Genomic DNA, 25,649 nt, shown 5'->3' with positions numbered 1-25,649 from the left:
AATGTTTAAAAAGGATGAGCAAATGTTTTCACAGTTTGCCAATTTTGCATTACCTGATTATTTTATTAATACATTACAACATAGTAACTGGTGTTCTAACAATAATTTCCGTGTTTGTAAAATAACGACTGTTAAAATTAACTTATAAAATAAAATATTACAAATATAGAATGATATTTTTGCACTCTTTTTAAAATTCAATTACTAAAATTGCTCAAGATGAGTACGCATTGCTTAGAAAAGATACTGAATTAAAGAATAACATTTGATTAATATTTCTTTGAATTTTTTTATGTATTTTTATTTTAAAATTCTTTTTTAGCAATTTTGGGTTTTGAAAAATTATTCTAAACTTCAAATATGTAAATAGGGTGTATGATAATTAATTCTACTGTCGTAGGTTCCTTTTATCGAAAATTATTACTCTTTTTGAATACATGCAAAAAAACAAATAAATATTGCAAAAATAAAAATGCAATGAAATAAATTAATAATAAACATTTAAATAATTAATTGCTATTTTGACAATGACAAAGTTTCCCAATCAAACTGCGCCGTCTTGCGGTCTTTCACTTGCAACAATTGGTAAATTTTTAGTATCATTGCTTCATACAATGGTTCAGAATCAAAATCAAGATCGTTGATCATACGCAACAGGTGATGAAATGTTAGATGACATTTTTTAAAATGTAAATCCATTAAATGTAAAAATGAATCTTTCATGTTAGTCGCGTCTTCACGACTTTTCGCTTTATACCAAGGTAATGGGCCAGCGTACATGTCGATCAAGGAGAAGAACATTGACCATATGTCGTCACGTCGACTGCAGCCGAATCCTTTCAGTACGTTTACAGAGGCATAGTAAGCTGTTCCTCGAAAATGGCAGCCAATTTCTGACTTACAATAGTGGTCGTTTGAGGAATTTCGATAACGACAGCAAAGACCATAATCGACCAGGTATATAATTTTCGAGGCACCACCTCGCCCAATCACAAAATTATTGGGCTTCACATCACAGTGAAGATAATGCTGCTTATGCAAATCTCGAAGCGCTTCGATCATTTGAATACCTATTAATAATGTAGTTTCCAAACTAAATAACCGTTTAGGCATTTTATTTTTTAAGGTGGACAAATCTGGACCAAGCAGCTGCATGGCAACGAAAGTAATTTTACCATTCACTCCATATTCGAAAATTTCAGCTGCATGTCGACTTCCAACCATAGCTTTCATGACCTTTATTTCGTGTTTTAAATGTAATTTTCTCTTTTCAGTTAATGGTTCCAGTTTAACAGCTGCTTTCCGTCCATCGAACATATTTATGGCTGCATATACTTGTCCAAAACCTCCAGTTCCACACAAACCTTGTATATACCACTTTTTGCCTATAATTGAACCATAGGTAGCCAACAATTTGGCTTGTTTTTCTTTTATCATCAAAGCATTTCGCTCAGAGCGAAGGAAACTACTGTTTGTCGACAGTGACAAATTAACGGAATTCATCACTTAGTCGCCAAAACAGATAAGCAGCGCATAAATTAAATGAAATTAAAAGCAACGGTTCTTTTTTCACTTTAAAACTAATCCAAATTTTGAATTCCTTTAAACTTTTTCCATTAAAAATTAAATTTGAACGAAAAACTTTAAAATTTATTAAAATTATAATTAATAATGAAATTTCAACTGCAGTTAATAAACAAGCATTGCATCTTGAAAATTCATCAATATGAAAATACTGTAATGTAAATAATACTTTTATGTCGTGAAGATACTGTATGTAGTTGATTTGCTAGTGCTCAAATGAATTTGGAAGTTGTTACATTTATTTTTTGAAAAATAAAGTTAATTATAGTTTCAAATGATGTTTACCTCGTAATCGTTTAGTAAATATCTACCGTTTTGTTATTTTGCAATGAAACTGATATAGGCTTCTTTCATATTTGCGTTTTTTAAATGTATGATCTAATTAATTTATCCCGAAAATTTTGTCGTCTTTCAGTTTTCATTGTTAAGTATGTGATTTATAATATAAAGATGTAAAGAAATAAATACGTAATATTCTAAAGCATTGCACGTTTTTTGCATAAAAATGTGAATAATAAAGATGAATTAATTTGAAATGTCGAATAGAATTTTCAAATTATATTCCTTCGTAAATGTTGTTACATACAGTGCTGACAACTGTCATTACGAGTTCGAATTTTTATCCGTAAAATCTAAAAGAATTCATTTAAGCGTTTCTGTTCACTTTCAGGCCAGTGTTACACTTTGGTTTTTTACTTTTAAAAAAATGAAAAGTATAATTTATAAAAATAAAAACTATTTATTTGAAATGTAGTTTTTTCTTTTTTAATAATTTCCTTGTAGGGAAGATTTCACAATGACGGAAGATGGAACTGCGGATGTAGAAATTTGCGATCGCCAACAGGCTAACGTTGTGGGCATTACACCAGCTCAGCGCTTCATTGCTTCATGTTCTGGCGCAGTTTTAACTGCTGTTTTTGGTAATGGTTTTTTCTTTTGTTAAAAAAGAACCGTTTTTAATTTTTTTTATTTCATTGCCTATCGTTGAGTTGTAAAATCTTTCAGCAAATCCACTGGATGTTGTAAAAGTTCGTTTGCAAAAACAGACAAAGCCGATGCAGGGTATTTTTAATTATGATAATTATGGTAGGTTGTGCAGATTTAAAACACAAATTTTGTTTTTTCAAATCAAAATTTACTACTAACACTTCTGTGATTACCAAGTGCTGAGTAATGATTTTTTTAATTTTAGTTACGCCATTGGATGTGGTAAAAATTCGTTTGCAAAGCCAGAGCAAGCCATCGCTTCACGGCCGTTGCTTTGTCGTTAACCATGGTTTGGTAGATCACATTTGTATGTTTTGCGGTTCAGCATTTCAAAAGTTTGAACACAATTATCGATTTAATGGAACAATGGTTTGTTGTGTTTTTTTTGTTGCAATTTCCAACTTTATTGTCTACTTTTGTACTTTTATTTTTAGGATGCGTTTTTGAAAATTTCTAAATACGAAGGTATTTCTGCATTATGGGGTGGACTTTCAACAACGCTGTATGTATTGTTTTTTTTGCATCGGTTTTTACTTTAAACATGTTTCACTTGTAAATTATTTTTAATTAAATGAACTTTGTGAAAAATTTTTATTGATGTATAAAAGGGGACTGTTTTTTTTCTTTCAATTTTAGCATTATGGCAGTACCAGCTACTATTTGCTATTTTACGCTGTACGACATGGTATTGTCAGAATTGAAAGAAAAATACGGATCACAGTTATGGGTTCCTGGATTATCGGGCATTGTGGCTAGAAGTAATTTTTTAAAAATAATCTTTTGTTTCATTACTTGATTTTGATTGTCAGTAAATTTCAGTGGTCTCTGCTACTGTAATAAGTCCATTAGAAATGGTTCGAACGAAATTGCAAGCAAAGCGAATGCGATACTCCGGTAATTTGGAACTTTGCTATTCAAGGAGCAATTTTTGCAATAGAATTGATTTTTGTATATTATTTATAGATGTGTATGCAGTTTTGAAAACGCTGACGCAGCGTTTCGGTTTGCGATCACTGTTTTTGGGTTTGGGGCCTACCCTTCTCCGTGACGTACCATTTTCAGGTAATTAAATTTAAATTAAATTATACTTTTATTTGTATAATTGAAATTTTTTTAAAGCAATTTATTGGACAAATTATGAAATGATGAAAGTAAAAGTTCTCAAACATCTTGGAAGAGAAGAAACCAACTTTACAATAAGTTTAATTCTTGGGGCAATATCTGGATCGGTGAGTGGATGAAAAAGTTACTATTTTTAAAGGGTAATTATTAATTCGATAAATTTTTTCTTGTTATTTTCAGTGTGCTGCAGTGTGCACTCTTCCTTTTGACGTAGTGAAGACCCATCGTCAAATTTCACTGGGAGAAATGCCACTTGGTAAAAAGCATTAATTATTTGTGGTTTTTAGCAATGCGCAGTCGAATGGGGATGTGGATTTTTTCAGATTCCAAACCGAAGACAATGAGTACATTCAGATCGTTAAACAATTTGTTTATGGAGCATGGTATCAGATCGTTGTTTTCGGGTATTGTACCTCGGCTGGTCAAAGTAGCCCCAGCTTGTGCTATAATGATCGGCACGTATGAATATGGCAAATTGTTTTTCCAACGTCGCAATGCGAACGGCCTGCTTTGGAAAGGTTTAATTTGAGAAAGAACAAATCAACTGAAATCCCTTTTCTATTTGCATAATTGCCGCTGCAATTTACCTTTTACAGAGTAAACGTGCATTTTTCAGAAAAAAGATATTATTTACTGCTTCGCATTGGATGCAATGAAATAAATACTGATAAAAAGTATAGAAAGACGACGATTTTATTTGACAATTAAAAAAACTCTGACGTCAATTTATTTCACCTTAAATTGAAAATGTAATAATAATCTGCTTGTTTTTTTTATCAAGTAAATTATGACAAACCCATTTCAACGTGATGAAATTAAATAATCATTTATTTGTTGTTTACAGTACCGCAGAACATGGTTAATAATAAAAATGCAAAATTTACTGAAGAAGCATTTCTGCAAATGGAATTTTTAAAATTATGTTGAACAAACAGATCTAGATTTCACTTTTAGCTGCAATGCAGAAGCTTAATTAACTTTTGGGTTGTTCGTGAACAATTAATTAACTTTTCAGGCCGACAAATTTGCTTGCAATCGTTTAATTTAAATTTCAACAATTCAAACAGCTGACTGACCGTAAAATGCACGCTTTGAATGTTCATTCACAATTACCATTAATTAATTTCATTCAATTGATACTGAATGAACATTATTAACATAATGTGGTAACCAAAACACAACACAAAAAACTCATTCTATAATTAATATACAATAGAAAAAAAATGTAAAACAACATTTCTTGTCATACATTTAAACGAGACTATTTGTTATGTGCATTTCAAAAACAAACAAATAAAAATAAACAAATTCGTGATCCTCACCCAAATAAATAAACATCTACTGGACAGGACATGTAAGATTTACAGAGATAACAAAAAACAGAATGATAAATTTCATCAAAAAAATGGTTCCTTGAAAGATAGAAAAGCTTGTTTGTTGCTGTACAGCGAACCAGCCGCCATATCACATTATTAATTATTCAGTGGATCAATTTATACATGATTTTTGTTGCTAATTGCAACTTCCCTAGCGTCGTCCATGGCAGCATAAAACCATTAAAAAGTAAAACACTTGTAGCTGGATGTTTTCTAAAAACAACAATGCATTGAATTTGAAATATTCAAAAAAAAATTAATACAATACTCATCCTCATCCGTGCACAGAAGAAATCAGCTGCTGTTCTGTGAAGATGCAGCAATTTTTTTATGCGACAATGACGATGATGATGATGAGTTTCCTATAGGAAACGACAATCCCAAACAAACAGGCTAAAAATTTTAAAAAAAGTATTGATAATTTTCAAATTTATTTGGAATATTTTACAAATTCATACTTTGTGATCGCCCATGCACGTATCTTTTCCAACAATATCATAACAGACAGAAGATGAAACTGACTACAATTTCAAAGAATACATGTGTGCATAATAAGAAAAATTAAAAATATAAAAAAGAAGAAAAAACACCACTTTATCACTTACATTGGCGAGCAGCCATGCAGGTTCGTTAAGCAATATCCTGTCACACCAAGCTGGAGCTCTGGTATACATGTAATCTTTGCCACAGTCGATATTTTCCGAAAATGGATAGCTTGAAATAAAAAAATTTCAAATTGATGAATAAACAGAAAAAATTGACAAATTATCCAACCTTGGAACAAACTGAATTGGAAATTCATGAAGCATCGTATGGCACAACGGTTCTCGATCCAATTTGTACAGACGTTCCTGCATTCAATTTTTTTTGCTTTCAAAAAATTTAATGCAAAAAAAGAAAGTGACCATTTTACCAAATTGTCACTTTGAATATTGCCGACGTTCAATTTGTGATTGAACAATTTCGTTTTCATTTCGACCAAATTCTACGACAATAAAAAAAACCGATCACAACAAAAAATTCTAATAGAAAATTTGCATGCACATAATTTTATAAATTAATGAAACTGTGTTGAAAACAAACCCACCTCTCCACTGTTCAAGTCACGATACTGCAAATTTGGCTTGCCATCATCTCCTTGGACAATCATCTGCACAGCTACAGAAGAAGGTGCCAATACCTCAAAAGATGGAATATAAAATAACAACATATTTCATATTTATATATATATCATTAAAGAGAACAAACCTCTTCAATGAGACATTTGGTATCAAGTCGAAAATTAAAATCACCAAACAATACCATTGGAATTTGACAATTCTTCTCTTGATCAAGCCTTTTTTGAATAAATTGGAGAGATCAATTTGAAAATGTATGCGAAAAAACTAACTAACTTACTGCTTCAAAACAAATTTTAAACCGTTTTCTCTTTTTTTAGCAAAAACCGATGGACTCTTCAAGAATAATTTTATATAATAAAAGAAATTAATAATTTTTTTTCAAGATCATCAATCAAACAAACAAGCTGTGAATACCGACCGATTCAACTGCTTCAATGTTGCACGCGTCGTGAAACAGATGAATATTGACCAAATCGATCACACTGAAAAGATGCCCATCAGTCATAATTGAAATATATTTATGTATATATATATTAATATTAGCATCGCACAAGATACAAAAAAGAAACTTACAAACCGTTTACTTGTAGTCTACATTGGAGAAAACCCTTCCTGGAGGGTCGACTTTTTGGAAACAGCTCTTTGCTAAATCGAAGCTTGTGAAAATGAGGCAGAGCAACGGAATCCGATGTCAGCTATTGACGAAGAAAACCAAGATAATAAAAAAACATAAATAAATAAATAAATAATTTATAATTACGGTAAAATTTTCAATGGCTTCAAAATTTCCAGTTTGGAAATTGCAAACTGACGCCTCTTTGACGTCGTCGTGGAACAAGTACAACAACCCCAGTGCCTTAAAGATTGAATTGATATCATTGAATTGCCTGTGCTTTTTCTCTGTATTCAGACGACTGTTGTCAGTGGCTTACGGTAAACGTGTCGACATTTGTAAAATCTTGATCATAATAGCCTAAACCTCGACGCAAGTTGAACTTCTCCGACAAGGTGGTGTACAATTTCCTGATGCATAATTAATTAATTAATTAATTAATTAAATTATCAGCATGTCGCACTAACTGGAAAAAGTGCTTCATTTGATGCATATTTTCTTTGAATTCTTTTCCTCCAATTTCTTGAAAATGAATGGCAAGAACTTTCGGTGCTTTCGATTCGATAACCTCAATTGAAAAGTTTTAATAAAATAAAATAAACAACAATAAATAAATAAATAAATAAATAAATTTACTTTAACAATTTCCGAAAGCCATCCTGCTTGTAAATGTTCAAGCTGAAATGAAGGAAATATATTAAGAGAGAGAGAGAGAAAGAGAGATTTTATTGATTATTATTGAAATGAAAATAACTTGCCGATCCAAAAATTGAGCCCACGTTGGCTGTGATAAACAAAAAATATGACAATTCGTCATCCATGGCAGATTTGGTGATTATTGAATAAAATTCCAATCAGAAGACAAAGAAAAAGAACCCGTAGTTGTTGTTTAATATCTGAAATTCAGTGATTATTATTTGGATATTCACGTGGCAATTTTGAAGAGAAAATAGTATATTTTCTTTGTTCAACAATTCACATCGCCATCAAAAGAAATAATACGCAAACAATCAACAACATTCTCCCCCCCCCTCTATGAAAATAAAGTAGAAATTAAATTTAAATTCAATTGAATAAAACATCTAATATTCCGTTTGTTATTTATGAAGAGTAATAAAGCACAAACAACAATACAGAAAGTTGTAAAATGAAAAATGTGCATTCAAATGGATTTCCATAGAAAACATCACAGCCAACAATAATTAAAATGCAAATGTATACACTTAGATACATTTTTCATTTATTGCAGAAATCAAAAGAGAAAACAAACAAACACACAAACAATGCTACTTACTGCTCGTCGAGGAAGTGAAATGCAATTTGCAATTTTCAGCAATAAAATTTGATTCAAATGACAACAATAAACCAATATGAATAAATAAATAAACATAATAATCCATTATCCACCTACCATTCGAATTTGTTTGTCTCCAATTAATTAGAAATGAATGAATGTAATGTGGAAAGAGAAAAAAATCTTGTTATACAAAACTTCGATGTAAAATGACAGCAAAAAAAATAATATATATATATACCCCGGAAATAAATTTTTTTTCAATTAAAAGAAGAAAACTACTTACGCATAAATAATAATTGTATATTATTATTAACATCAAAAATGAGAGCAACAACGCAACAGATATTCAATTGAGATAGCAGCAAAAATTGGAGAAGCAAGCATTCGATTCGATCTGTCCAATATTGTTTGCTTAGATATTTGCTCGATTTGCAATTTAAGCTGCATCTGAGCAAATTCATGGCTCAAACGACGCACCTTAACCAACTAACCAATAAACGTCGCTAACGCGACAATAATTAACCACGTGAAAAAAGCACTTGCTCTATTCATTACATATGCTGACGTTTCAAAAGCAAAAAAAACACAGACACAATTCAACAATGACCATTACCATCTCAATTCAAACCCTGCTATCGATAATGTTCACTTCACATATGAAAAGTTTCTTTTTCTTTTTTCATGAAAAAAAATTCCATAAACAAAATCAATAATATTAAAAAAATTAATAAATGAAATGCTGTGAACAACTTCAAGCACTACCACTTCCGAGTTCATTTTTCAAATTCCAAACTATTCAAAGATACTCAAAAGAAAACAACAAAAACTTTAAATATTTTAAAATTTCGCAATAATAAGAACGATGAAAGGTGATTAAAAAAATATACACTGAATAATTTCTTCAAATTGTTTGAGCAATACAACAAATTTACCACGCTAACCTAACTCACGTTTATTTATTGGAATAAAAGTTCTCAAAATTGTATATATATATACAAGGAACAATCAATTTTCAAACGTACTCCTAAGAATAATAGAGCTGAACTGACAAAAGACGTTTACAGAGTAATTCGCTTAAACAACAATTAACAGACGTTACAATCAAGCAAAAAAACAACAAAACAAAAATTAACATCTATGCTCATTGATCAATTAAAAAATACATTCAAAAATAGTTGAGCACATCAATTTACGTAATGTTTCTGCTGTATTAATTTATTTAATACGGCAGAAAAATCATTCTTCTTTATTAAAATACTTTTCCTATAAAACACTGCACTTATAGATGTCAAAGTGTAAATTTACTTTTCTGACTACGACGTAAAACTGCAACTAATCTAGTATTTTAAACTTTTAACATTTATATATATATTACCGAACATAGCACAAGGAATAAAAGAGATAACAATATGAAAATTGCACATAAACAGTACACCATCCCTCCTGCCCAAGGTAATTTCATTGGACAAATGTTGACTAATTAGTCAATAATTGACTCAATTTTTGAATGATATCCGTTTGAATACAATAAAATATCAAATCTACTTACACAGTTTGCCAAAATACACGTAACAAAAGGCAGCAAACAGAGGAACATTTCAGAAGCACTAAAAAATGGAACAATTACTAGATGTACATAATAATTATTGGCGCATCAAGGGTGGAATAATAAAGAAATTGAATGTTGAGCATTTTCTGCAAAATCGTTATTAATAATTACTACAGACAATGCGCATATGAATCAAAAATTGAATACAAGTCTCAGTTGCATACGACTCCAATTTAAAAGAAATTAGGAAACAAATGCAAAATACAGTATAACGTAACGCATGTTCAATCAGTAAGCAGAAAAGTAGAAAATCGTGAATGTTTACTTCGATATCATAATAGAACAGTGAATCGAGTACAGAAAAAGTATTACAGCATTTTGATCTTTTAAATTAATTTTTTTCCACTACACTTCATAAAAAGTGCCCAAAAAATTGAATCTGCTCTTCGACATTTCCTACCGTGAAGTATTAACCACATTTACAGCGCAAATCAATACAAATTTCAATTTCACTTTAGTGCCATTGCCAATTTAACACTAATCCGCAGGATTCATGATAGCAATTAAGCTATAATTCGGATCTGGAGAGATCATGACTTCGTGTTTTTTGGCACGAATGTGAAAAAAATTCAATTCATTCGCAGAATCAAATTCTTTCATCACATTTCTGGCTTTAGTAATTAAAGGATGTAATTGTGAAACAAACTGATTTGTCAGCTCTTCGTTAACAGTTGTCTGAATGCAGCGGCCATCTTTGTCGATCAAAATTACACCCGTTACGCGATCTTCACTTTGTAATCGCTTTATAACTGCCTGGTAATCGTTCATACTTTACTTCTGCCTACTTCAAAACAGTTTTTTTTTGCTTTCAGTTAATCTGAAATAGAAATGTACATATGAAAGATGAGATTTTCTTTGGATAATACAGAATTAATCAATACAAATAGTAGAGCAGCAGTTACCAACGAGACCATTTACGAATTGAACGAAGCTTAAAATTATGACATCAAAACAATCACATTTAAATAAGAAATAGAACAATTCACAAAAAAGAACATGAAATACAGATTAAAGTCAGAAAGTTCATTCACAAGTTGAAATATTTTTTATCATTTTAGTAATCATAAGAATAACATATCTCATTTTGAAGAAATGAATACAATGCTACTGGATCACATAATATTCAATTATATGCAAAAATTCAAATAAAATATTAAAATTTTCATTTCAAAATTTCAATTATACCTTAAACAATAATACGTTTTTTGGACACTTTTTTAGCCATTCTTTCAAGTGAGAAACTTGTCAATCATTACAGTATTATAAAACGATTTTCAGGTGTACAATGGAAAAGCAATCGAGAAATGTTCGTAATAATGATAGAATAATTTTCTATAAAAATATACAAGTATTTAAGTTTGGAAATAAATTCTGACGCTCGTTTAATCACAGCTTTTATATATAAACGTACTCTTAACATTTTATATAATCTGTTGAAAAGCATTACAAAAGTAGACAACAACAGAACTCAAAATTTTGAGATCCAAACAAAGCCTACATTAAATATTAAAAATGAATAAATTGTAAATGTTTTTATTTTTTGTTTTAAAATGAAGTTGAATTAACGACGGCAGGAACGTGATGCCTGCCCTTGAACGTGAGGAAGTAGTTCGTCGAGAGAAAATGCAAACGGCCAGCTCAGACCGTCGCCATTCGGCTGATAAACGGACGGTATGATAATCTTTTTGAAAAAGTCTCCTCTGAAATCATCGATTCCGAGAAAAGATTTCCAATTTTTCCTCCAACCAAAATCATACGGATTCATGTAAACCTTGAATAAAATATTGTACGCCAAATGTGTAAGAACATAACATTTGGTTTTATAATTTACTTTTCGTTTGATGGCAAATTTTTTAGCAGTTGCTAAATTAATATAATATTCAATGCTGGTCTCGCCGTTAGAAATGATTTTTCCATGTGAATATATCAACCAGAGGAGACCAACGACAATTGCAAGAGCGACAAAAAATTCCACTAAAATTAAATACTGGACCATTCTCCCGCTGACTAATTCGCGACACGTTTCCTTAAAAGGTGAGAAAGATTACAAGTAAATAAATAAATAAAAATGAAACGTTTGGACACTTGTTCCATTTCACATTTTGTTGAAATATTGGTTTCATAGTGGCATAACCATTTGGCGTAGCAAAGTTTGTTTTCCATTGCCATGCACCACGGAACGACGGACTAAATATCAATAAAATTGATGAGAAAATTTTTTCATTTTCAATTGCTCATTGTTCGATAAAACTGTTAGCTCACTGCTTCAATTCGATAATGATCCAAAAAGCATTCTCTCATTCCATAGACAACGTAAATGCAACAGAGCCACATAAAAATCAAAGTTAAATAGAAATATCGATGATTGTAGTGACCGACGCATTGATTTAACCAAGCTAAATGCATCATGTTCAATGAATATTCTTTTCCCCCAGCCCCATTTTATTGAGAGCACAAGAAAATTAATTTGAAATAAAAAAGATCTATTTTACGACAATGATGATCCATTTTCAAAATACAGCGGTTGCAAACCGAACAATGATGAGTTCTTGGTGGTTTTGGTTGAATGCAATGCTTACAAACTCCAACTGCAACTTCAATCAGATGCCCCTGAAGATAAAATACAACAAATTATCCTAATAATAGCAAGCTGAATGACAAAAACATGCCTGAGGTGGATAACCTGGCTCGGTGCGACAGCCCATGTAAAAATTGAATATCAAATTTATCAGCAACCATTTGCCAATAACGAAATAAATGCAAATTTGCAAATAATTCCGTTTTGGCCATTCGTACGGAACAACAATTAAATAGGCAATTGTCACCATCAAGAAGATCATAAAGCTCAAAAAGCCTACAAAAATCTTTAAAAAAAATATATATATAAGCGTAATTTTTTGTACAATGCGAAATTTAGAAATGATGAACTGAATAGTGAACTTGCGAGACAAAAAATTTTCGTTCGTTACTTTTCCAAACTGCTGTATATAGTTGTCTACAAAGTTGTACATCGGTTCAAACAGTGTATCGATTGCATAATCATAGTCGCATTGAGCGTTATAGAAAAGCCATAAAAAAATCATTCGCGCTTTATTGTATTTCTCTTTCGCGATGCAAATCCAACCCAGATGCATAATGGAGGAATAATAACCACACAAAATGAAGACAAAACACACACACACAAATTCTAAACAAATTTTTACACATAAAAGAATGAATTTATAATATGGAAAAAGTTTTATAAACTTTCTTAATTTTAACATCAAGTTCACAATGTTCCTGCATTGAACAAGTTGAAATTTCAATAACTGAAATGAAAATAGCATTTTTTCTAAATGCATATTACATGTGCTAAATGTTCTTCACTTCACGCGAAATACTGCCAACTGATTTACTTGTAAGAAAAAAATTTTTTTACATTCATAAAAAAATATAAAATAATAAAATGATGAAAAGAAATTATTTCAAAAAAGTCACAGTACAGAATTTTTAATTATATATATATATATGCAATTTTTCAAATGAAGCATGCTGAAAACATGTTGGAAAAATTTAGGAATACTGTAGAATATCAAGTAAAATTGTAAAACATTGAACTAAACGTTCACAAAAGTGTATATAGATGTTTGAAAATAAATATTTTAAATGATGCATGAATGTCCTATTTCGTATTTTTATCTAAATAAAAAGTTTCAAATTAAACGAACTACTTCTTCACGTTCAAGGGCAGACAAACAAATTCAAAAGATTATTCATACAGTACAGTGCGACTTTTGATTTTACCATTACATTGTACGTCTGCATTTCTTCTGTAATAATTAACATTTTTTTTCAAATAAAAATAGATTGACAATAAGAGAGAAATATAGTTTTTGTTTGTTTATTCGTTTTGTTTTTGCACAGAATTGAACAAAGCTTACATTACAGAATACTCCATTTTTAAATACAGTAGAAGAAAATGTATATTTCTAAAATAGAAACAAAGCAGTACATCAGAATGCCAAAAAAAAATATATATATAAATAAATAAATCTTCTTAAGTTTTTGCCTGTTTGCTGTTTGCCATGATGAAAAAAAAATCAATATACCTCTTTCCAACTGTTCAATACAGTGAAGTGCAAAAGTGGCAAGCGCAAAACAACTGGTGCATGTAGAAAGGAGGAGGAAGAGACAGTTGGAGATGTTGCCGCAATGAGGTGTGTAGGGGAAAATTTTTTTTTTCTTCTGCTATCTAACAACCCCCTGACCGATGCAAAATAACTGAACATTCGATGATCGAGTAAAATGGAAAATCCACCAAATTCATCGAATTTAATATTCTTCGCTATTTTTACAGTGAAGCATATGGGATACATCGTCGTCCAATTGGACCCGCATGATTCGTTCGCTGTACTTTTGCCTTTGCTTGTCAATTACTTCTGATTTGACGAAATGTCTCTTCAACTGACCATCCCTTAATATGCATATACTATTATATTTTTAATAAAATGCACAACAACAACAACAACAACAACAGTAGCAATATTGATAATACAGAAATCAATATAATGTTACCATTCCAATTCCACAAGTCCACCAGCTTTGGCGATTGCTTTTTTCACACGACTAGCAAACGCAATTGCATCTTCTCCGTCCTTGAAAAGCAAAATAATCAATCATATGAAAGAGTGGAAATTTAAATTTGCAAAATAAAAAAACAAATCACCTGTCTAACCATCGGCGGCAAATACCAAACATCACACACCAATGCCCAGCTGGTCATCATCATCATCAGATATTCAAAATACGATACTTTCGAGCTATTCCAAAACGCGTCACCAAAACGAGCATCGTATTTGATCGCCACGGGATAAATGACGTCGCCCACTTCGAATGAACCTTTCCTAAACATCATCACAGACGTGTTGTTGATGCATGTTCCTTCGGGAAAAATCAAAATTGGCAATTTGCTGTGATCTTGAACATGTTCTCGCAATCTGAAATTATTCCACGTCAAAATAATTCGTATAAATAAATAAACAAACCTGTTTCTCACGAGCAGCTTGTCACTGCCTTCTTCACGATCAAACCAAATATGTGCATCTAATTTCAGCAGACTATTCTGGATAAAACCTAAAAAACCGCCTTGCCGTTGGCCGACCTTGAAAGCAAACGTTAATCAAAAGAAAATTAAAGCAGAATATTAATAACAACTGCTGAAGCAATATTCAATCATACAAAGGCATAACAATTGTCGCAGGCGAGCACTAGAGCGTCGATTGGTGAAGTATGATTAGCTACGCAAATTCCACCAGGCTTCGCTGAATTGTGTCTACAAAAAGATTTTCAAATTTGCAAATCTTTTCGCAGCCTTCAAAATTCATAACAGAACCTGTTGTGAAAGGTGACAACGCCAGAACAAGCTTGAAGCAATATTCGATAGCATACTAAACTCATCGAACGACTGATTTTCCGTTTTTTTCTAAAAATATTAATGCTTTTTTTTAAAAAACAATCAAAAATATCACCAATCGCATCGACTTACTGTTCATCACGAATAAACGTGATGGTGCATCCAGTTGCGATTAGAATAAAAAGTGCGATGACAAGTATAGTTAAACTGTATGCATACAAAACAAAGCATAAATCAGTATCGTCAATACACAATAAAACGAACGATAAAACTCACTTAATTGGAAAAATAACAAAATAACGAATAATTAAGCCAAATCCCCACAACAAACCAAGCTTCCAGCTAAAAATTAAATCGTCATTTGCAGCAGAATACAAGAAAATTCAATTGCAAACAATTCATAAACAGAAAAACAACACTGACTTTAAAAGATGATAACCGTAACTACTGCGTGTGAGCAAATTCCACGAAGTCAACTCAGCTGCGCTGAAACGAGAAGTGACATCATCTTCTATTATTGCTTCAATACCTGCCTAAATTAATAAACTTGCATTCATAATTCAAAAACAATATTATATAAATATATATTACTTTAGTAAAATCCAAGGCGTCTTGTACAACAGTAGTGACGGCACAACCGCTGGGCTCTTCATACATTTTATTTATCAGATGTTCAGATGCTTCTCGTTCTATTAAATGATCTGAAAGAAAAATCAACCTATCAAACTGAAACAAATTTATGAATCAAATCAAAAAAAATCGAAGATTGCAAAAATTTCCCATTATGAACCATTAAATCATACTGTTTATTGTTTGGGAAATCGGGTCTACCCCGAAAAAAGTGAAATTCACTTCTAGTTAAACATTCACTGTGATAACCGAGTTCAATAACATAAAATTATACAAAATTATCATATGCAGATTTTTTTTCAGAAAATAAAACAATAATGCAAAAAATTGAAGATCAATTATAAAAGGAAACGTCAGAACTGACTCTGCTTTGCATCAATTGAACCATTGAGAAAAATAGACGCGCGTTCATGATTTTCGTCAAATTCTTCATCTGAGCTGTCACACTTTTCGTATATTTGACTTGATGATATAATGTTCCAATGAACCCACTGAAAATAAAAATAAATAAGTTGAGCTGAAATTAAAAGCAAAAAATTGGAAAAACAACGTTTGAATGTACAAAATCAACATGCAAATCATGTAAATCAATCTTAGATTAAATCGATTACGTATTAACAAAAACAAAGTTAGCTATCTGCCATTATTCCTACTTGAAAATTTTTACCATAAAATAGTTTCAAGTAAAATAAAAAACATTAATCACTGAAATTTATAAATTGTACAATTGCAGATTGCTGAGAAAACTGTCATAAATTAGTTGCAAATCATTGTAAACAGATGAAACAATAAAATACATACTTGAAAAATTCGCAGCAAAGTATTAACATACATTCGTCTAAGTCCAGTTGATTTTCCAAAAGCTGCCATCAGAATGATGAAGAATGCAATGATAAGCATTAGAATGAAACAAACAGAAAATGCACAAATAAACAATTCTGGATGATAAAAATAGAATATCTGCATATCAACGATGCAGTAAAAAATGAACACAATGCTGGACACTGTACTGCACGTAAAATAATAGAAGCTAGTAGTTTTCTTTGTTCATTTCAAACAAAGAAAGACAAAGGAAAACCAAACTTCAAAGGTTATACAGTAAGATGACAAACCTATAATCAAGTGTTAATCATAGAATGATATAAATATAAATATACAAAATTCTAGTAGATGATATATTTTGAAAGGAGATTAAATGACAAAATGGAATAAAATGCATTAGACATTTAGCTGCTTAACTCGCAAAGCAGTACATTTGAAATGAAGGTTTTAAAGAAATCAGGTAAAGGTATAAGAATAGCAACGACAAAAGTAATTTTCTTCTGTTTTAATTTAGACGGAAACTATTTTCAACATTCATTATCTTTAATAAATCATCTTCTCCTAATCATGTTTATTAATTTATTCTTCATTTCAAAAAATTTTCATTTACTTCTGCTCTGGGATTCCTCGATGAAAAATTTATTTCATTGCATAATTGATCATTTAAAGATATTTCAATATAGGCCAGTAGTACAACTGTCTAAAGTTGAATTTAAAATTGGAAATATTTTAGGTTTGTGGTTTTACCTTTATTTTTGATTTGTGACAATAATTTAGCATTTTGTTATATGGCATTCATATTTATTGCACTACTTTTAAATGAAAAACAGTGCTCAACTGTTATTGACCAAACAATATTAGCCGAATTTTTGTGAGCATGTAAATATGAAACAAATTTATATTTTCTTGGAAAATTTGACAAATTTAAAAGTTTGCCATTTGGAAAAGATTTCTTAAAATGCAGAATTTTCTTTTTTCTCATATTAAATATTCAAGTATAATGGAATGACCATTAATAATCCTCCAATGATGTATGTTATTGTGTCTCCAAATAACCAAAAAACTGCAAATATAAATTTTTGGAAAAGATACTGTTTATTTTGCTTCATCACAAAACAAACCTGTACTTGCGCACACTGGTCCAATTGCTCTGGCCAGAGATCCCAATGCACGAAAAATTCCAAGCACACTTCCCTTTTCTGTCGGTGAGACTGTTTCAAAAAATTGAATAAAAAACATTAAAAAATTCAAATGACATACGACTGAAAATACCTTGTGAAGATACTTCTGTAGTTAAGCACGGGACAACAATTCCAGAAGCTATATTGCATGCAGATGTTGAATTAGAGTTGCAAAATATTTCCAAAACCTTACCCAAAGAATATAGCGTTAAGCCGCCATAAAAATAATATACATTCCAAGCCAAGGAAATTGCCAAGAAGGATATGAGCGATACAGTAATACCCTTAATAATAATTGTTTAAAAAGTCTTCGTTTAATAATTGTGCGTAACTTTTGAGGCCGTTGCCTTTTGCTTCTCTGTTTTGATTTTTCGCACATAACCTCCTAAATTTATAATTTAGACAGAACTTGAAATATTTTTTGTAGTTATTGACCTTGTATGATTATCATGATAATTCCAATGTAGAAAAACATTTTCCCTTGTTGCATGCTGAAATTGAATTATTAGAACATTTTAAAATGTGAATCTTTACCTGTTAAAATTAAATCTTTCGTGAGCAAAAAACGTCAAAGTAAATTCTAAGCCGGAATAAATAAACAAGAAGAGGAAGTACACAAGACCAGTACGTTTGATTTTTTGATGAACTAAACAAATTGTTTGTTAATTTTTGCAAAAGTGCAAAAGTAAATTAATTATTACAAAAAAATCACCAACAATGAGAATTAAAATTAAACGTTTTCCCCTAATTTCGACTGAATGTATAATAATGTTTTAATAATTATCATAATTTCAAAGCTAAACTAAAGAATAATAGAAACATTGGTTTTAAATGAAACATATCTTATTGACATTAAACAGTTTTGCAAACCTTTTTGTTCTATTCTTTCTTCAAGTGGCTTGAAAACAAATAATGACGCTGGATTTATGTAAGAAAAGAATTGCGGGAAAGCCAAGTTTCTGTGTTTTTTCTAAAACGAAAAATTAAAAAATGAAAATTATTTTGTAAACTTTTTCATAGAATAAATACTTTTTTGACTTCTGGCAGAGTTTCCTTTAGAAAAATCCAAACCCACAAAAATTCAATACTTGTAATAAGTAAAGCAAAATAAGCCGGTGTGAATACGGATATTGTTTTCATTCTGTTCCAGTAAGCAGCAATGGCGCCTAAAGTTGGACCAATAACAAAACCGCTTGAAAAAGCCAAGCCCACAAACGCCTAAATATTATAAGGGTTATTCAATATGAGTTCCTTTATAATTAAAAAATTAAGCAGTACCATTCCTTTTCCACGTTCTTCTGGAGGAAATAAATCTGCAACAATTGCAATTGAAATCGAGGTACTGGCTTTGCTAAGTCCACCAATTATGCGGCTCAGCATAAAAATTCCAAATGATGATGCACAAGACCATAATAAATAAGAAGTAAAAGTCCCTGCCTATCAAACAAACATGTTGTACAAACGAAACCATCTTCATCTTGGACATAACAATTTATAAGTTATACTTTTTTGTTATTCACTTTAACAGCTTCAAAATTTTTCCTTTAAAAAAGCAAAAATATTGCAGACAAGTATTAATTTCATAACACGGTTTAAATGACTTTCTATTTGTTTGATGGAATAAAAATATAATCAAATGAACTATTAATGCAGTATTTTTAACGTGGCAGACTTTAAATAAAAGTTAATTCAGCTATTGTTTGCAGTACTACTGCAGGAAATTAACATTTCATTTTCTCTGAAACATGGATTGCTATTCCAAAAATTGTAATAAATTTTGTAAAACTAAATTTCATCAATCTTATAAAACTTTTAATTATCTATAGAATAAATTACACTAATATTTATATTTCATTAATCACGTAACATTCATAAATGCACTGATATTAGTATCTGCATGCATTTGTACGTTTATTATTACAACTATTTTTTATGATCTGAATATTTTTTAAATTATCAAAAATTATAAGTACGGAATTTAGTATTTTACATTGAACTAACATAATTTGAAACATGAACTGCTTATTAAAGTTCTGAATCATTTATGTGCATGATGATAGGGATATTGACATGCACGTGAATGAGAAACTGATCTGAGGAATAAGGAGTAAAGTTAGTTTTGTTTTATATGGCAAAGCCGCAAGCAATAATAGTAAGCAATGTGCAGTTGCATATCGCATATTTTCCCTCTCAGAAGCATTACAGTATTCACCTTTTAAAATACTCATTCAAACATTTAAAAATAAAATTTAATAAAAGTTGAAAATTTTAACATTAATTTCACTACCACATACCAAACTTATAAGAAGCATCCATTTTCGACCATATATATCTGACATGGCACCGAACCAAGGCGATGAAATGAACTGTAGACCACTGAAAAGAGAACCAAGCGCACCTGAACATTGGAAATTTGGATTTTTTAAAAATTAAGTATGACACAAATGAAAATTTTACCTCCAAAAAATACTGAAATCAGCCGTTCATTGTCTGGCAAACCAATCGCTTGACAATAAATTTTTATTGTATTGCTCAAAATTTCATACAAATCACCCTGTAGTACAAAGAATGTTAACTAATTGTAAATATAATTGATAATTTAAAATACTTTAAGAGATTTTGTTGCATAATAATTTAATATAGATGGAAATAGTGGCAGAATTGATGAAAAGGCAATGATGTCCAAGAATAATATGAAAAGTAAATTGTAAATTACTTTTCGATTTCGCATATTTCGTCAGTAATAAGTAGATTTTTTTTTATTTAAGCCAGTGTAAGAAATACAAATACCATAAGTGAATATGCAATGATTTTCAGGTTAAAATTTTGTTTTGCAATGTGCTTATAAGTTTGCTGTTGAACATGCTGGATATTCTTAATTTTGTTTAGCAAAATAAATGTTATATCACAAATATTGCGCAAAAGCAATATTTTTATTGTAAAAGTTTAAAATTTTTCAAAAATTGTAGTTCAATAATAGTAGACTGGTGCTGTTGCACACTTTCTTGTCCTCCCGTGACCTAGTGAATGAGAAAAGCGTGAACTAGACCAAAACGAATGTCTATTATATATGATTCAAGCATGTTTCTATGAGTAATTCTACAAATAAATCATAATGCTTTCAGCAGCTATTATGGCACTAGCATTTTTAAAGAAATAAACAAATGAAATGTTTACAGAAGTGTGATAAAACATATCATTATAATTTTATAGAACTGAAAGAGTACCATGAAGCTTTTAAAAATGTAAAATAAGTGATAAAGGAAAATGACGACTAGCTTTTGAACACTTGTAAAGCAATATAAAATTAAAATATACAAAATATGGCTTTCTTATGAATTGAAACAAAACATAAAGTGTTTTTTACAATTTAAGCATTTCATGCATGTCTCTAATGACAGCATTTTAATTGGAATTTTTTTCAATTTTATTTATATTAAAATCATTCATAATATTAGTTGTTGCTTAAATCAAATCAAGTGACTGTTTTTCACCTATCTCGTAAATGGATATAAACAATATCTAGAAAATTAAAAATTAACTAGCATTTCATTGATCATCATGTTTGCTTTGAAATTGGCAACACTTTCTTTTGCTTGTCACATTATGGATATACGAAATTATTGATCTGATGAAACTGTTTACTTTCCTTTTACTGGGCACTCTTCAGGAAATAGCATTGTTTTAATTGACAACTATATCACATTGCCATCATTGATCTGAAACATTGGCAACATCCAGGTAAAATTGCACATCTCGTTTAGAACTATTTTCACTTTACATCAGATGACTGCTGATTGAGAATGCAAGTTGGCGCTACTCTTGCATATAATATTCATATCAATAATATGCATGTGTAATAATGAAATTAGCAAGTTTATATACATGTTTCAAATTCTTTTATAATTACATGTTCAGTACGTTCAATTATCACAGCATCATTAAACTGAATCACCTTTTACTTTATGCAGCACATTGCAATTCTTTAACTCTTTTTTGTTAACATATTGCTATAATTTTTAATCTGCAAGCAGTAAATAAAAACTGAAGCAAAATTAAACTTATATGCTTTTCAGGTTGAAAAATGACCAATATTTCTCTTGAACCACACGTAAATAATGCGACTAAGACAATCAAAGTTGCAACAATTTCTGTAAGTTGCATGATAACTCTCTTCCATTTTTATAATTTTACGATTTTATTGTAGAAATCAATTTGATATAAGATAATATTAATCTAAACGTTTGTATGATATGTAGAATTACACTTGATAAAAAGTTACATTTTTTCGATGTAAATTGCACTTTTATGTTAATAATAACAATATAAACAATATATTGCTTTTGTGCAGTATTTATTGTATTCAGATCAGCATTATTCCAATTAAGGTGCATTTAAGTTTTATGCAATCATTTCATAGCTTTCAACAGTCTTCAATAAAACTTAAATTTGGTTCTATTTGCAATGATATGCTGATATATTAAACATAATGAATAAAGTAGTAATATAATACAACTGAAAAATGAATACATTTTTTGCAAACTTCTTTTTCCCTAAATGTTATTCGAGATATTTTCTGCTACCTAATCAGTACTTTTTAGCCATGGTTATACGGACAAATTCAAACAAATTTAAGTGAAGCTACAAAATTTTCTGAAAATAAGTATGATCTAGTATGGAGTATTTTAAAAGAGCTTGGCCGCATGTTAAACATCAAGTTTGAAATATTTTTTTATTATGATCCATGGTAAATATGATGGTTATAGATATGAAATTGTAAATCACACGGAAAATCAGTTGGGAAGTTTTGAAAATGGTACTTGGACAGGTTTGCTAAAATTGCTCAAGAATGAGGTAAGATGATATTCTAAAACAAAAATTAGCCTAATGCCTGATTTGCCAAACAAACTAGAATTTTAGGAAGTGGACATTCTTGGAATACCAACAGAAGTAACATTTGATCATCTAGATGTTGCAGATTATACAAAACCTTTGTTTCAATCTGATTACGCTATTTTAATTCGTTCTCCAAATACATTCACCGATAATACATTTTTCATACTTACGGCTGCATTCAATATTACAGCATGGTCAATGGTTGCAGCTCTTGTATTATTTTCAGGATGCATTTTCTACATTATTTGTCATAGTTTGAAAAGAAACAATGAGCAACAATACACATTTCTAGATGCATGTTGGGTATTTTGCTCAATATTTTTGCAGCAAGGTATACCAAATTTCATGTATTTTGTTATTTAGTATTTTCTATAAAAAATAATAATCTTTTTCACTTTAGGCTTGTGGAAAACTCCAAATTCTTTTACTGGCAGGATGTTTGTTTCTTTATGGTGGCTTTGGTCAATTACTTTGTTGGCTATTTATTCTGGTGGCATGCTAATGACACTTTCATCAGGAAGGGAAAGATTTCCATTCTACACACTCGATGAACTGGCATATTTGGTCCAACATTCAGGATATAAAATTGTAACAGAAAGTTCATCTTCATCACACTTATACATTAAAGTAAATTTAAAATATCCAATGCATTTTAGAATTATTAATAAAAAGTTGATAGGATTCATTGAAAGATAATTTGAAAAAGATTTGGCATGAAATGAGCATAAACAAAAAGTGGATCAATGTTTCATCATTCCAAGATGGAAAAGATTTAATAATAAATCAACCTAAAACAGTACTCATTGCTCCTAGAGAGCCATTATTGGTGCTCGCTGCAAGTGACTGCCGAGTTACTATAGTAAAGAAAAGTCTTAGTTCGTTTTGGTGTTCAATTTGCACAAGAAAAAACTTTCCACTTTTGAAAGAATTTTCAGAACAGTACAGTTTGCAGAAGTGTAATTGAAATTATTTGCATTTAACTTTTTAAGCATTTTAGAATTGAATTGCTTCTTCAGTCTGGCTTCATAAAAAAAATACAGCGTGAATTCCATGTATTTCTAGAAAGTTCCAAAAAAGATATGATATGCCGCCAAAATCTGCATGGAGACGGATTAACAGAAACTCCTTTAAATTTAGACGAAGCTCAAGGAGTATTTTGGCTTTGGCTTCTAGGAACAATATTTAGCTGCTTTGTATTTTTGCTTGAAATGATAACTCATTTCAAGAAACTTATCAGACGCTCTCGTTCAACTGTCATACGTCTGTAAAAAATATCTGAATTTTTAAGTAAAATAAAAATTTTACAAGCATGTATATTTTTATTTAAAAGCTTTGCAATAATAATCTACAGCAGAAAGACAATGAAATCATCAGAAATGGCAGTACAAACTTATCTACAACAATAAATTTCATAGTTAATGAAAACGGGAGCAGCACTCTGAGATTAAGCTGTGAAAAAAGTAATCATGATGATCAACGTTTAAATGGCAGTCAAAGTAGGTTTACTGCCTTTGATACATTAATTTTCCACGATGGTAAATCAGTTTCATTACTTTCTGTTGTTGACCATATGGACCTGAAACATATTTATATTAAATAAGGTAAAAAAATCATCATTTTTAGCTAAGCATTAATTTAAATAGAAATTTTGAACATCTTTAATTTAAAATCTAAAATAATAAAAACAACATCGTTCAGTTATTTAATATGTTATTGTATCACGCAAGCTTCAATAAATGAATCCTAGCGGTAATGCATTACTTTATATATTTTTTACTTTGCTTATTTTTTATATTAATTTCATTTGTATTGTTATTTCAGCATTTGAAATATCATCTTAACAAATTATTTTACTTTCCTATATTTTAGAAGTGTATTTAATTCATTGATAAAATGTTGTACTGGATGTTACACTTACTAGGAACTGGTCTTGCAGCTTGGACAGGATATCCTTGGTTCGGAACAGGAGGATACGCTGGGCTAGGTGGAACACCACCATAACTTGGACCACCTGTAGGACCAGCCTGAACTGAGCATCCGAATGAACCTGTCATTTAATAATAAGCATATATAAGTGTATGACTATTGTTAATGTTCAAGAAATTTATGCAACCAAAATTTGATTCGACTCTGCTTAAAACTGCATGATAAGAACATTTTACGTTTTAAAATTAGTTCCACTAATTACAAAATGACATTAATTAAATTTATACTAACATGGGCTTAAATCAAGCATTATAAAATCCATATCAAAATAAAAAAAATCAGATTTTAGTTTTAGCTAAAATAATCATACCAGGAACACAGTTTACGATTCCTCCCCCGTATGATGGCTGCGCTGGTTGGCTTTCTTAAATGATTTATTCATTAAGCAAAATAAGCAAATTTTCAAACATTTAAAATGTACCTGCTATGGCAGAAGGAACGCAATTTACGAGTCCACCTGAAAATCATGAAAAAACTTTAACATAATGTCTAACGCAAAATTTACATTGAGAATTCATTTAAATTTTATTTCAAAATGTATAGCTTTATATAAGCATAAATTAACTGCTATAATAAAACTTTATTTTGGAAACATGCAGAAATTATTGAATGCGAAGCATACCTTCTTGTTGAACAGGGGCACTTCCAGGTGCGCAGTTATTAATTGGGGCTAAAAGAGCAGAAAAATAGTTCGTTATTATTCTTTGCTTCATTTGTTCGCATAATATATGATTGTATAGATTATAGCATATATATTTAAGATATAAATGATTTACTGTGAACATGTATAAATTTATAAATGAATAGTATATGCTCAATTACAATAATATTCGTTAAAGAGATTTGCTTAGAAACTCTTAATGTATATAAAGTAATGAATTAATGAGTAAACTAAATATTTACTAAATTTAATGTAAAATGATTCAAAAGTTTATCAAAAAGCAAATAATTTACTTAGAGCAGCAGCTGACTGCGGTTGAACTGCAAGGCCTCCATTATAACTTGTTCCGCAATTGCCTTTACCTTAAAAAAA

The 25,649-nt window shown here is 30.2% G+C and overlaps 7 protein-coding genes across 7 annotated transcripts; 3 read left to right on the top strand and 4 right to left on the bottom strand.

Moving 5' to 3' along the window:
- The first annotated feature begins 527 nt into the window (after nt 1–527).
- Tsp_00301 (putative parathyroid hormone 2 receptor) lies at nt 528–1,402 on the top strand. Its single transcript, XM_003376085.1, has 5 exons — nt 528–585; nt 729–846; nt 974–1,081; nt 1,127–1,165; nt 1,288–1,402. Exons 1-5 carry the CDS (start codon nt 528–530, stop codon nt 1,400–1,402), a joined length of 438 nt encoding a protein of 145 aa, XP_003376133.1.
- A 269-nt stretch (nt 1,403–1,671) lies between these two features.
- On the top strand, nt 1,672–4,620 carry Tsp_00302 (solute carrier family 25 member 39). Its single transcript, XM_003376084.1, has 12 exons — nt 1,672–1,742; nt 2,368–2,510; nt 2,590–2,646; nt 2,777–2,940; nt 3,006–3,073; nt 3,208–3,329; nt 3,391–3,465; nt 3,535–3,633; nt 3,691–3,800; nt 3,874–3,949; nt 3,981–4,211; nt 4,538–4,620. Exons 1-12 carry the CDS (start codon nt 1,672–1,674, stop codon nt 4,618–4,620), a joined length of 1,299 nt encoding a protein of 432 aa, XP_003376132.1.
- A 743-nt stretch (nt 4,621–5,363) lies between these two features.
- On the bottom strand, nt 5,364–6,374 carry Tsp_00303 (type I inositol-1,4,5-trisphosphate 5-phosphatase). The gene is made up of 6 exons (XM_003376083.1): nt 6,318–6,374; nt 6,157–6,249; nt 5,844–5,920; nt 5,675–5,783; nt 5,528–5,590; nt 5,364–5,462 (listed from the first exon to the last, which is right to left on the bottom strand). The coding sequence occupies exons 1-6, from the start codon at nt 6,372–6,374 to the stop codon at nt 5,364–5,366; spliced, it is 498 nt and encodes a 165-aa protein (XP_003376131.1).
- Nucleotides 6,375–6,946: 572 nt separating this feature from the next.
- On the bottom strand, nt 6,947–8,036 carry Tsp_00304 (putative type I inositol-1,4,5-trisphosphate 5-phosphatase). Its single transcript, XM_003376082.1, has 7 exons — nt 8,027–8,036; nt 7,680–7,699; nt 7,558–7,587; nt 7,440–7,481; nt 7,271–7,371; nt 7,130–7,213; nt 6,947–7,046 (listed from the first exon to the last, which is right to left on the bottom strand). Exons 1-7 carry the CDS (start codon nt 8,034–8,036, stop codon nt 6,947–6,949), a joined length of 387 nt encoding a protein of 128 aa, XP_003376130.1.
- Nucleotides 8,037–11,130: 3,094 nt separating this feature from the next.
- Nucleotides 11,131–12,843, bottom strand: Tsp_00305 (putative parathyroid hormone 2 receptor). Its single transcript, XM_003376081.1, has 7 exons — nt 12,719–12,843; nt 12,446–12,563; nt 12,242–12,319; nt 11,785–11,896; nt 11,641–11,735; nt 11,276–11,409; nt 11,131–11,203 (listed from the first exon to the last, which is right to left on the bottom strand). Exons 1-7 carry the CDS (start codon nt 12,841–12,843, stop codon nt 11,131–11,133), a joined length of 735 nt encoding a protein of 244 aa, XP_003376129.1.
- Nucleotides 12,844–14,259: 1,416 nt separating this feature from the next.
- Nucleotides 14,260–19,114, bottom strand: Tsp_00306 (1-acyl-sn-glycerol-3-phosphate acyltransferase theta). The gene is made up of 17 exons (XM_003376080.1): nt 19,013–19,114; nt 18,764–18,952; nt 18,605–18,704; nt 18,067–18,119; nt 17,826–18,018; nt 17,675–17,764; nt 17,564–17,616; nt 17,164–17,253; nt 16,096–16,222; nt 15,693–15,802; nt 15,525–15,634; nt 15,234–15,308; nt 15,081–15,170; nt 14,927–15,020; nt 14,734–14,849; nt 14,424–14,685; nt 14,260–14,343 (listed from the first exon to the last, which is right to left on the bottom strand). The coding sequence occupies exons 1-17, from the start codon at nt 19,112–19,114 to the stop codon at nt 14,260–14,262; spliced, it is 1,938 nt and encodes a 645-aa protein (XP_003376128.1).
- Nucleotides 19,115–21,818: 2,704 nt separating this feature from the next.
- Nucleotides 21,819–23,898, top strand: Tsp_00307 (conserved hypothetical protein). The gene is made up of 7 exons (XM_003376079.1): nt 21,819–21,887; nt 22,336–22,439; nt 22,501–22,588; nt 22,655–22,961; nt 23,031–23,257; nt 23,310–23,505; nt 23,693–23,898. Exons 1-7 carry the CDS (start codon nt 21,819–21,821, stop codon nt 23,896–23,898), a joined length of 1,197 nt encoding a protein of 398 aa, XP_003376127.1.
- Nucleotides 23,899–25,649: the final 1,751 nt, after the last annotated feature.

This window comes from Trichinella spiralis (assembly GCF_000181795.1).
Source record: "Trichinella spiralis strain ISS 195 chromosome Unknown Scfld4, whole genome shotgun sequence".
NCBI lineage: Eukaryota > Metazoa > Nematoda > Enoplea > Trichinellida > Trichinellidae > Trichinella > Trichinella spiralis.
The sequence above is the reverse complement of the archived record's forward strand: the minus strand, read 5'-3'. Positions and strand labels throughout refer to the sequence as shown.

Excerpts from the sequence above, each read along its gene's own strand:
- Tsp_00304 (XM_003376082.1), bottom strand. Across the intron at positions 7,588-7,679 it reads ATATTAAACAACAACTACGG|CCAACGTGGGCTCAATTTTT; the intron begins GTTCTTTTTCTT and ends TGTTTATCACAG. Across the intron at positions 7,482-7,557 it reads CTCAATTTTTGGATCGGCAA|CTTGAACATTTACAAGCAGG; the intron begins GTTATTTTCATT and ends CCTTCATTTCAG.
- Tsp_00302 (XM_003376084.1), top strand. The coding sequence starts at position 1,672 with ATGAAATTTCAACTGCAGTTAATAAACAAGCATTGCATCTTGAAAATT. Across the intron at positions 1,743-2,367 it reads CAATATGAAAATACTGTAAT|GGAAGATTTCACAATGACGG; the intron begins GTAAATAATACT and ends ATTTCCTTGTAG. Across the intron at positions 2,511-2,589 it reads AACTGCTGTTTTTGGTAATG|CAAATCCACTGGATGTTGTA; the intron begins GTTTTTTCTTTT and ends AAAATCTTTCAG.
- Tsp_00305 (XM_003376081.1), bottom strand. The coding sequence starts at position 12,843 with ATGCATCTGGGTTGGATTTGCATCGCGAAAGAGAAATACAATAAAGCG. Across the intron at positions 12,320-12,445 it reads TATTTCGTTATTGGCAAATG|GGGCATCTGATTGAAGTTGC; the intron begins GTTGCTGATAAA and ends TTTTATCTTCAG. Across the intron at positions 11,410-11,640 it reads ATTGTCGTTGGTCTCCTCTG|AGGAGACTTTTTCAAAAAGA; the intron begins GTTGATATATTC and ends CGATGATTTCAG.
- Tsp_00303 (XM_003376083.1), bottom strand. The coding sequence starts at position 6,374 with ATGGTATTGTTTGGTGATTTTAATTTTCGACTTGATACCAAATGTCTC. Across the intron at positions 5,921-6,156 it reads GTGACTTGAACAGTGGAGAG|GAACGTCTGTACAAATTGGA; the intron begins GTGGGTTTGTTT and ends AATTGAATGCAG. Across the intron at positions 5,463-5,527 it reads CGTGCATGGGCGATCACAAA|CCTGTTTGTTTGGGATTGTC; the intron begins GTATGAATTTGT and ends TAAAATTTTTAG.
- Tsp_00301 (XM_003376085.1), top strand. The coding sequence starts at position 528 with ATGACAAAGTTTCCCAATCAAACTGCGCCGTCTTGCGGTCTTTCACTT. Across the intron at positions 586-728 it reads TCTTTCACTTGCAACAATTG|TCGCGTCTTCACGACTTTTC; the intron begins GTAAATTTTTAG and ends CTTTCATGTTAG. Across the intron at positions 1,082-1,126 it reads TTTGAATACCTATTAATAAT|GTGGACAAATCTGGACCAAG; the intron begins GTAGTTTCCAAA and ends TTATTTTTTAAG.
- Tsp_00307 (XM_003376079.1), top strand. The coding sequence starts at position 21,819 with ATGACCAATATTTCTCTTGAACCACACGTAAATAATGCGACTAAGACA. Across the intron at positions 22,440-22,500 it reads TTAAAAGAGCTTGGCCGCAT|ATATGAAATTGTAAATCACA; the intron begins GTTAAACATCAA and ends TGATGGTTATAG. Across the intron at positions 23,506-23,692 it reads TATAGTAAAGAAAAGTCTTA|AAAGTTCCAAAAAAGATATG; the intron begins GTTCGTTTTGGT and ends ATGTATTTCTAG.
- Tsp_00306 (XM_003376080.1), bottom strand. The coding sequence starts at position 19,114 with ATGCTGAGCCGCATAATTGGTGGACTTAGCAAAGCCAGTACCTCGATT. Across the intron at positions 18,953-19,012 it reads AAGAACGTGGAAAAGGAATG|GCGTTTGTGGGCTTGGCTTT; the intron begins GTACTGCTTAAT and ends TATAATATTTAG. Across the intron at positions 15,171-15,233 it reads ACGTTTATTCGTGATGAACA|AAAAAAACGGAAAATCAGTC; the intron begins GTAAGTCGATGC and ends TAATATTTTTAG.